This window comes from Cavia porcellus, unplaced genomic scaffold, assembly GCF_034190915.1.
Source record: "Cavia porcellus strain 051 isolate PalLab524CR breed Dunkin Hartley unplaced genomic scaffold, mCavPor4.1 scaffold_26, whole genome shotgun sequence".
Classification (NCBI taxonomy): Eukaryota; Metazoa; Chordata; class Mammalia; order Rodentia; family Caviidae; genus Cavia; species Cavia porcellus.
In genome coordinates this window covers 30,930,854-30,941,635 of record NW_026947509.1, presented here as the reverse complement: position 1 = coordinate 30,941,635, position 10,782 = coordinate 30,930,854, and the positions used below count along the sequence as shown (strand labels likewise).

The following is a 10,782-nucleotide window of genomic DNA, read 5'->3' as shown; positions in this document are numbered from 1 at the left end:
TAATTTTACCCAGCTTGGAGAGTCTTTGACTAAGGCTGGTGACAATGTAGAGTTTAATTTTTTTAATTTAATTTTTATTTTTCCATGTTTAATTGGATAGCATAAAACAAAATGAAGGAACAAAAACAGGATAAAGGTCATTATCATTTTTTTGCAGGAAGGAGTCAGTAACATATTAACAGGAAATTATTCTAAGGCCATCCAAAGTGCCTAGGCTGCTGGAGATTTACTCTGGCATAAGCGCCTGCCTGGCAAGCACAAGGTTGCAAGTTTGATCCCTGGTACCAAAAGCAAACAAACAAAAAACCAAAATAGCATTCCAAAATGAAGTATTACCCCACTTAATCCACAAATGAAAGAGTCCAAAGAGTATCCTGTATAGTGTAAGAATTTTCACATTTAATATATAGTGACTTGGTTTTCAGAAAGAATCTTCTACTTTGCAATAACTAAAAAAAAATCTCAAATTAATTTTTTTTGAGTCAGGTTCTTGCTGAATTGCAGTGACCCAGCTGGGCCTCCAAATCACAGTGCTCCTCCTGCCTCAGCCTTCTGAGCGCTGGAGTCTCAGGTGTGTGCCACCAGGCGCAGCTGTAGAATTTAAATTCTTCCCTCCGTTTTCACCACGCTTGCACTCTCGCCAGCTCTCTAAGGCTACTATTCTGTGGGGAGACGGGTGAACGTGTGCCAAGGAAGGACTGTGCAACTGTAAGGGGTGATGAAGGACTTTCCATAATATGGGGCTACACCCCGTTATTCGTAACACACTCACTGAATCCTCCCTCTGCCCGCTACTGTGGGCAAGACTGAGAACAGGGCAGAGCACGGTTCCTGCCCCTTTACCATGCAAGGGACACCCACCTCAAGGCTCAGCCACCGGAGCAGGTTGGATGAGCAGACCCCATGGCTAATCGAAGCTGTTTGGTTTTATGGGGAAACTTGGGTTGAGGAGGTTGCTGTGGGCCAAGGAGCCAGTAGCCATGCCACTGAGGCCAAGGGCCCTCTTCCAACCTGGGGGCAGGACCTGAGAGTAGTCAGTCCAGCCCGTGAAGAGGATACCAGTGCTTCTATACTTCTTCGAGGACAGACCCAAATGGAACATCCTTAAAAGGTGGCAAGAAAAGCCTGGGCTGAGCAGGTGGAGGGCTGTGGTTGGCAAACTTGAACTACCCACAAGCCAAGAAGGAGAAAGCTTCGGAGGAACTGCCCAGAGAGCCAGGTGCCTGCTCGGCCTCAGCTACAGGGAGCAGGCACTCTGTGGACCAGTCTGCACTATGTGGTTTATTTGTGTCAGTCCCTTAGGAGCCGATGGGGAAACTGAGTCTCAGAGAGCTAATTACCCAGGGATGGGAAAGCAGGCGACCTGAACCCAAAGCTCTGCTCGTGGGTCCCAGCGTTCTGCCTCAGCAGCTCTGATGGTATTGTGCGCTGGGTCTTGAATACATCATTAACTGCCCAGGAAGTGAGACTCTTGAGGGTCAGGTCACTGTGCCACACATGATGAAGTCAAGAAGCCAAGGTCTGAGCAGGTGAGTGCTTCGGTCAAGGGCTGGCTTAGAGGAGCCTCTGTTAGGATGGACTCTCCTCCAGGGCTCTTTACAGAGCTCAGGGTTCCCTCTCCTGCTAGATTAACTCAATTCTAAATAAAGACGATGCATCCTGCTAAGAAGAGGAGGAGGAGAACTCACAACAAAGGCCTGGGGTCTCAGCCCTCTCTGCCATCAGGTGTTCCGAGCTGCCTCTCTGCCCACTTCCCCAATGGGCCAGTACACTGGAAGCTGGTGCCATGGGTCTTGGCCTCAAGCTCAAGGCTTGAGCAGGAATGTGGCAGGCTGCAGGGGACCCAGGCCTGTCCAGGTCCCTAGACCCCAGCCGGTGCTTATCCCTGCCTCCCCATCATGGAGAGATAGGAGTGGGGAGGTGCAGGACTGGACACAGGGAGGCCTCTTTCCTGTTTGTCCCCAAGCCTCAGCTACCAGGCTGCAACATGCATGGCACCCCAGAAGAGGTACAGTGAAACCCCACAATGGCCCCCACAACCTGGATTTCACCTTCCTCAGAGCGCCCCAGGCCCAGCCCAGGCTGGGGTGGGGTCCGCCCCTCCCCTCTACCCATCGGAGTCAGGGGCCGGCCAGGCTCAGCTTTTATTATTCAGAATCCGGGCCAAGCTGCCTTCCTGGGGTCAGGCGGCCACTTCCAAACCCCCATACCGTTCAGCTCTCCGCTGGATCCCCCAACAGCCAGGTGCACCCACAGAAGTCGGCTGGAGCCGGCAGAAACGGAAGGGGAGTGGGAAGGTCCCGAGGGGCTTGGGGCTGGCTGCTGCCAGGCAGGCTTAATAGGATCAGGTCGGTGTAATCCCATTTCAGCCATTGTCATGCGGCCGTCTGGGAGCCCGAGCTGGGGGGCCGGGCCCTTTAAGACAAGGCGCGGCCACACCAGAGATGCAGTAGCATGACAAAGGGCGCTGGGGATCCAGTGGCGGGAAATAAAGAGATGAAGGCTTGGGGGTGGGCCCCAACCCAGCTCCGGCCTGCGCCCGGGGTTCGTGGTCCCGCCTTGGATCTCTGGCTCAGACCCCCATGCATCTCCCCAGGTCTCTGGAGCACATGGTCCTGCTGCTTGGTCTTCTCTTTGCCCCTCAGGGCACACCCAGCACTGGACGGTGTCTGGGGCCCGGGGTGTCACTTATTCTGGATAGGGACGGGAGCCAGGGCCAGGTTGGGCTGAAGCAGAGACCAGGTTGGATCAGGCAGAAACCGGGACAGGAGTCAAAACCGTGAGGTGGCAAGGGGGGGAGGTGCTTGTGGTGTGCGTCAGGGTGTTGGTAATAGCCCAGGGTGGAGGATGCAGCGGCCCTGGGACCAGACCCAGGAGGAATGCAAAGGCCAGTTTGGAGATGGGGCTGGGCACTCGGAGGAGGTCATCCTGGAGGCCTGGGTTCTGCGCAGTGGTGGTGAGCAAACCCAGCCAAGGGTGCAGATGTGGACTGCAGCCTCGAGCTGGGGGCTGAGAGCAGAGCTCTGGCTTTACCGAAGTGGGTCAGGAGATTGGAGGCACAGGCTGGTAGGGCCCCCTGTGGGGTACGGGAGACCCGCTCCACAGGGTGCTGCAGCAGGAGCAGGGCCTTTAAGGCTCCGCCAGTGGGATCCAACTCCTGGCTCTCGAGGTTCTGGGAATGTGTGGGAACTCGTTAAAGAGGGAAGGGAACTAGCATACTACACGTGCCAATACTTTCACTAGTTCGATGCACGCACACACACCTGCTCCTCTCCTAGCCATGATGGGAAGGACAGCACTCTCTGGAGCTCTGGGCTGAGCTAGACAATCAGGGGAGCAGTACCCTGCTGTAGCCATACCAGAGACCAAGACCTGGGTTCACCTGGATACTGGACACTAAGCAGCTCCTGTGTCTTTGGGAACCCAAGGTGAATGAAAATTACATGCTCAGAGCAATGTAACCAAGAACCCCAGCCCAGGAAGCACAGGTCCCCCGAAACTTCCACACCTGGGTGGAGGACCGTTCCGCTATTACCCAGCTGGCTCTGCACCTCCCTGCACACAAACCTGTAGCACTGACAAGAGTCTGGGCCCAGGTCCTCCAGCCACACCTAAGGCCTGACCTTCCCTCAAAGCCACTAAGGGCAAGAGAGTCAACTTAGGTCTCCCCCTTCTAAACTGTTCAAATGGCAATCAATTTTTATGATGTAATTTATAATTTATGCAGGTTGTCTTCATACATATGGTGTTGCTTTTGTGTGTCGGGGTTTCAGGTGCTTTATTACTCTGATGGTGTGATTTGCATTCATGTTCGGTTTTCAAGATCATATTTCTCCTGTTTACACCATAAGGGCCTGAAATGAAGATTAATGCTGCCTCCAAAGGGTAGCCCTGTAAACCTGGGCTGGGGCTCCCTTCCAAACCCCAAAGCCTGGCTGCTCCACAGCCTGCTGGAGTTGTGGAAAGAAGAAGCCCTGGGCATCAGAGTGGGTGCAGGACACCTGCTCTGGCTGTGTGTACCTCTACAGAAGCCCAGGGTCTCAGGGACACAAAGAGGCACCTGTGCCAGGGTCTCTTCTTCCTGAAGGCCACTGCTGAAGCAAGCTGGCCATTTAGCCACATGGTAGCGTAGGTCCAGCAGTAAAAGCAGAGGGCACAGAGGCCAGGTTGTCTGCCAGGGCCTGCACGTGGGAACCCTAGAGCCACTCAGGGCAGCCACAGGGAACACTGAGATGGGAACCAGACTATCACCTAGTCACTGTGCCAGGTAGCCAGCAAGTCCCAGGCCTGGGAGCCATGAGCCAAGAGGACAGCACACAGCTTTGCACCAACCAGGGCACCAGGCTGGGGGCTACGAGGAGCAGCCTCAGAGGCCTGGTGCGAGCTTGCCAGACACAGCTGAAATGATTAAGCTAATTAAGTCCGAACAAACAGAAACTAGAGGGGGCAAGTGCTGACCCCAAAGCGAAGTGTGGAATTTGGATATACAGACAGCCACGGAATCAGGGCAGTCCTTTGAGGCCAATTCCAGCTGGGGCCCTCACCCCATCCCCTTTTAGCTAGGAAAGGCAGACCAGGTGCCAAGGCCTACTCAGTCTTGAGAGTTATGACACTGGGTAGGGTTGCATGCAGAAGGCCTGGGGACCTAGGCCACTTCCCACAGAGGGCACCCCTAGCCTCATAGAGGAACTTAGTTTCCGTGGGGCAGCTGCTTGAGACTAAGATGGACATCTAACCGTGAGGTTCAAAGTGTGCTTGGTTTCCAAAGGTGGGGAGGGGTCATCCAGTTCCCCTCCCAGGGGAATAAGAACAGTGGTGAACAGGGTCAGATGGCTCTTCCTGTGGCCCCTCTTGGACTTGTGCCTAGGTTGAGTGGATCTGGGGTGCAGGCAGCCCCCAGGCATGGCTGGGGGCTCAGGTCCGAGGTGCTGCACGTAATTATTTGATCTGCAGATGTAAGTGGAATTTATTGTAACAACAAATATAGTGATGTCAAAACCCAACCTTGGATTAAAGCCGGCAGCCAAAGGGGAAGTGTATTAATTTCCAACAGCATCTCAGGCCAGAGCCTATTAGAACAAGCTATTCTTCAGGCCCCCCCATCAGAATTAATCATTGGGAGTTAATTTGAAGCTCAGACAAGTTGCTGTTAATTTAGTGCAGGGAGGACGGGATGGAATAAAAAGCTGAGGTGCTGGCCGAGCCTCGTGGGTCTCATTAATCAGCCAGCTGAGACGGCCTGGCTTGATTACAATTTGCAAAAAAATTCATTAGGGCCCGGGCGATTGACAATTTTTCTCTCTGCCTGTGATGTGACTCATTAGGCAGCCAAATGAAAGCCATGATGACGGCCATGATGACAGAGGCCATCAAGCGCTGCTTGTTTATCTTCCTCCCCTTGGCCTGTCTCCGGGGCCTTGGACTCCACGCTGAGATCTGGGGCGCCATCCTGTGTGAGGGCTGGTGACCCAGGGGAACAGCATCCCCAAAAAGGTGGGATGGCTCAGCAGGGTGGCGGGGTCTCTGTGACCCTCTACTCCTGGGTTCCAAAGGACCAGGTGTACGACTGGTAGGACTGGGAGCTTGGACCTGGGAGTCGGGGGCTCCCCGGGGGCCCTCCTATTCCTAGGGAGCTTCACCTTGTACAGTTAGGGCTTCCGGTCACCTGTGCCACTCAGCCCTGGCCTGGATTTGGGGAGCAGGCTGCAGTTACACCTGTTATGGTGGAATGCACATGGGGTTGCTCTAGGATCCCAGCAAGTGCTGGACTCAGTACCCAGAGCCTCTCCAGCGGACTTTGGGAGGCCATGGGTGTCCCTTGCCCCCAGGCTGGAGTATGCACCAACAGCCACCATCCCGCGGGGTGTGCTGCAGCCCAAGATGGGAAGAGTATGTTAGAGAAGGGGATGGCGTCCCTGGAAGTCTCGAATGCTGCAGTGCTGGGGCAACCTGCCTGGAGCAGAAGGTGCCCCCCCAACCTGGGCCCTGTGTCCATGCACGGGTGGGATCTGCAGGGAGCATCAAGGCCTCTGGGTGCTGGGTGGGGACAACAAGAGCTGCCGAAGAAGCGGCTGGAAGAATAGGCTGAAGCCCTCGGGGGACCAGCCGCTCCGTTTTATTGTATTTAAAAAAAACCCAAAAACACCAAGGCTGGGCCACTTTCCACCACCGGGAATGTTTGGAAGGCAGCGGTTATTGGTGACTGGGTGCTCTAGGTCTTTACCCTGCCCAGAATTTGGGGTGGAGGCCTCTGTTACCAGGCCTCTGGAAGGCAGGGAGGTAACGGATTGTGAGTGAGCAAATGAATGAGGTCGATACTGGCACTGACCATGGCGCTGCGCCCCCTTCCTTGGGCTGAGACCCGCGGTGAGCGTTCCGCGGGTGCTTTGCAGCCAGCTCTCTCTCAGTCCTTCATCCACTTGCAGAGCTCGGCTGGTGACACCAACACCACTGGTGCTTCTCTTGCCTGAGGCTTCTGGTCGGGTGGCAGGGTGGGCTCTGGCACCCAGGTCTCCATCACTCACGCGCTTCAAGTTTCTGGGACACCCCAGACCTCCAGAGCGCCCGGGCAGTCGGCAGTCGAACGCAACCTGTGGGGCGGGTTGGAGCCCGTGGGACTCGGGGCATAGTGCGTGGTGAGGAAGACGAACCGAGGAGAGGTCCGGTACCGCCCTTCCTGCGCTCACGGAGGCAGCAGGCGCCCAGCTCCCCGGGTCCCCTCCGCAGCCCACCGGTGCACCGCTGCCCTTTCACGCCCTCCGGGTGGGGCAGTGCTCGGGGCCCGCCCCCTCGACCCCGCCTGCAAGGGGAGGTGCCAGCCCCGGCCTCCAGACAGAGAGCTGCTGGGAAGCCTCCTTGGCTTGCTGGGTTCCTGCACCTGTCTGAAGATGACGCCGAGAGCCTTGATTTATGGACCGTTGGCCCAGGCGGCGGCGGCGGGCGAGCCCCGCTGCTGCTTTCCCGGTCGGGTTGCGAGTAGGGAAAGGCATCTCTTCCCTTGCTGAAGTTGACTTAGCGCGCCGAACTTTATGCAAAGCCCACTATTACCCATACTCATTGCCCAGGCACCCTTTCCTTCTCTGACACAAGTTGCCAGAATCCCTGGCTGTGCAAAGGGGCCGTGTTGGAGCCTAAGGTGAAAATTTAGGTTTGCTTAAACCCATAAAGGGCCCTCACTGGCGCTCTCGCTTTTCAGTTCAAAACCTGCCAAGGTGCTATGTGGCTCGGGTCTGTTGGGAGGTCAGCTGGACTGCGGTTGGGGGTGGCCCAGACTGGTCCAATTGTGGACACACCTAGGAGGGCCGCCCAGGCACTGATCTGTTTTTTACTCTTTATTATTCACAAGACTGAGATTTTTTTAAATGCCATAACTTATAAGAACATAAGCTACAGTGAAATAAATTAAACACCATGGAGACAAGCCTCGGATAGGAGGGACAAGCCCAGGAAAGAAAGCCAGGCAAAAGCAACGCAAAGCAAAGTAAATGTCCAGGCTGCCCTACCATTTCTGCTCTACAGTCAACTCAAAAAAGCCAAAAACAGAAACAAAAGTGAAGTTGAAACCCCAGTGTTTGTTCTTGTGTTTCCCGTTTACCTTTGAGAAACGTATGGAAAGGTGACTGCTAACGGCAGGGTGGCAAAGGACAGCAAAGGTTCTGTTTCCTTCTGGAATGTAAGTGGAGGATCTTACTAGGTAACTTAGTCCTACAACTTTCAAAATACTGCAGCTGAGATCCAGTGTAGATAGATTATCTATGTACAAAGTAGGATAGTATAATAAATATTTAGTGTATCTTCAGGTGTGGCTGTAGCCCCTTCCAAAGCAGTCTTTAAGCCTGTTTCACGAATATATTCTCAACTCACTTGGGATGTCCTCCTCTGGAATGTGACTTTGGGTTCTGCTTCAAACCTAAGGTAGTCAGTCCACCATGTGTTCCCTGGGGCTGGGGCTTCTCCACGATGGCCTGGCTGGGCCCTCAGGGCCGGGCCTGTTCCAGCTGCTGATGCTGACTTCTAATAGCGAACCTGCTGACGTGGACGGGGATGGGAACCACGATTTTGGGGTTCCGGGAGGGCTCTCCTGTCTTGGAGTTGGCATTGCCTGCCTTGACGCGTTTCCACTTGGCCCGGCGGTTCTGGAACCAGATTTTCACCTGCACCTCACTGAGTTTGAGGGCATGGGCGATCTGCGAGCGCTCGGTCAGGGAGAGGTACTTTTTGCAGTGGAATTCCTTCTCCAGCTCTAGCAGCTGCTCACTGGTAAAGGCAGTCCGCCGCCGCCGGTTCTTACCCGTGGATGTGGTGCTGCCCGCGGCGCCGCTGTTCGGCGGGGTCTCCTCCAGCGCGTGGCTGGGGTCTTCCTCCTTGTGAGCCGCCTGGCTAGTCAGATTGTCATCCGAGCTGTAGTCCACATCGCTCTCCAGCGAGAAGCTCTCTTCCTTGCCCTTCGGGTCATCTTCCACCTTTGACTCGTCTTTCCCTTGCCCTCGGACAGCCCCGACTGAAAGCAAAAACCAAACGGCGTTTTATTACCTTTCGCTCACTGGCCTTCCCGTCCCCTCCCGCTGTAGTCACTGGGGCACCCCCACTCCCACTCAGTGGATTGTCTTTCCATGACATTAACACATTGTGATTTCCTGGCCTTTGAGGCGAGGGAAGGGGTGGGGGTGGGGGGAGCGTGAGAAAGCTCAAAGGAGAGGAGGAGACAGTACAGGCGACAGCCCTTTGCCCAGAACCATCATTCAAGGGGCCGCGAGGCCTCCTGTGCACTCAGCCTCCGGCTGCTGAAGGAGAAGCAGCAGGACGCGGGGACCCCAGAGAACGTCGCCTTTGTCCCCGGAGGACGGGGATGGCTGAGGACCGAGGGGTCATTCCCGATCCCTCCTGCGCCCCCCACCACCCCACCGTCCTTGGCACAGCGAAAATTCAATTTCATCGTAGACAGCCTGGGCACGCTGGGACGCGCCGATGCCAGGCTGTTATCTTTTTGGAGACAGATAATGTTGGTCGCAAGGATTTTTCGTAGCCTTAGGAGAAGTTCCCACCAGAGAGCTCAACACACACACACACACACACACACACACACACACACACACACACGAGGCAGTCGTATAGCATCTCAGGAATCCCAGTGCTCCCGCACCAGCAGCAAGCCCAGGGAAGGGGTTTACTACGCGTGGGCGCCGCTGAGCACAAACACAGCTCAGACGCACAGCCCAACCGGACACCCTTGAGGCTGCAGTCGACCCGGGAAGCCAGTCCCGGCGAGGGCGGGCGGATTCGGCCAAACGCTCCACATCAGCAGCTGGTTGGGGGAGGGGGCGCTAAAGTCCCCCTCCTGCCCCTGCTTGTTGCGTGGCGTTAAATGCCCCCCGGGGACCTCGCGGGCCCGCGTCGAAAGGACCCCTTTGGCGGGGCTGGGGCAGGCGAGCAGTATCGTCCCCAGGGTCCCGCGGGAACCCGGAGCTGGCCCGCCCCGCGTCCCTGCTGCGCGCGCCGCCGACTCACCCAGCGATGCCTGCACTGCCTCGGCTGCGGAGAAGGAGAGTAGCGAGCCCTCCTTTGCCAGGAAGCCCTTGCCGTCCTCTGCGTCAGCTTGCAGCGCCTCTGCCTTGTCGAAGTTGCCACCGCCGGGCAGCGGCTGCGGCGCGAACTTGCGGGCAGCCGCCGCCTCCTGGTGCTGGGGCGACGCGGAGAAGCCGCCGGGCAGCGTGGCCATGAGCGTAGAGGTGAGCGCCATGCCCTGCGCCAGGCCCGAGCAGAAGCTGGTGGGCAGGCTGGGGATCTGGTGGTGCGGATGCGCGGGCGGGAGCGCGGGCTGCAGCGCGGGCGGCGGCGGCGGCGGCGGCGGTAGCACCACCGGCCGGTAGGGCATGAACATGGGGTAGCCGGTGTAGACGAAGTGGCCGGGGCTGGGCTGCGGCGGGCTGCCGATCAGCGAGTCTATGCTGAAGGCGGTACTACTCCCCAGCGGGCGCTGCATCATCATCAGCGACGGCGGGAACGCTGCGCTCATAGACGCGCTCGGGAGAGGCCAGGGAGAGGCGAAAAGTCCCCACGCCGCGCCGCCGCCGGGAGCACCCCCGGGATCGCCGGGCCAGGGCCGGGCGGGATCTGGAGAGCAGAAGCCGCCGCCCCTCAGTCCTGGGTCCGCCGCATGCCCGGGGACCGGGGTGCGCGCTGGGCGCGGGGCGCGGCCGTGCGCCCCGAAGTGGAGAGGGCGCCCGGGCCTGGCGCGCTCGTCAGAGCGAAAACCGCCTCCTGTCTGTCGGACCCTGTGAGCGTTGCGTCTGCGGTTCTGCGTCTGGCCAGCAGCTGTGCGTACGTCCGTCTGTCGGTCCCGCAGTCCGTCGCCCACCGCGGGCCGCTGCAGAGCGCGCGAAGCCGGCGCACTTGTCTCTGGCGGGCGCCACCAGCACCTTTAAATCGCGCTCCTCTTTCTCATTCACATTTTGCCTGCTGCCGGGGCAAGCTCGCCACACGTGGGGCCGGGCACCGCCGTCCATTGGCTGAGGGTCAGGGGCGGAGCGATCCGGAGTCCCGCCCCTCCAACCTGACCGGCAGAGAACAAGCTTCGGGCGCCACCGTCGGAGCGCGCCGGCCTGGGATCCGCAGCCCGGCGCCGGGATCGCACCGAGCAAACTTGAGAAGGGCTGAGGGTACCTTTTGGGCTCAGACGCTAGGGCTCGGCATTCCACGTGGGCAGCTTACGGGCTCGCCTCCGACGCGCAAGGGCTGAAAGCGTTGTATTTCTTTCCTATCTATCCGGAGCAAGCCCGCCTG

The 10,782-nt window shown here is 57.6% G+C and overlaps 1 protein-coding gene across 1 annotated transcript; it reads right to left on the bottom strand.

The window, feature by feature from the left end:
• Positions 1–7,316: 7,316 nt before the first annotated feature.
• Gbx2 (gastrulation brain homeobox 2) lies at positions 7,317–10,454 on the bottom strand. Its single transcript, XM_063237060.1, has 2 exons — positions 9,508–10,454; positions 7,317–8,500 (listed from the first exon to the last, which is right to left on the bottom strand). Exons 1-2 carry the CDS (start codon positions 10,013–10,015, stop codon positions 7,977–7,979), a joined length of 1,032 nt encoding a protein of 343 aa, XP_063093130.1. The 5' UTR covers positions 10,016–10,454; the 3' UTR covers positions 7,317–7,976.
• Between the last annotated feature and the right edge of the window lie 328 nt (positions 10,455–10,782).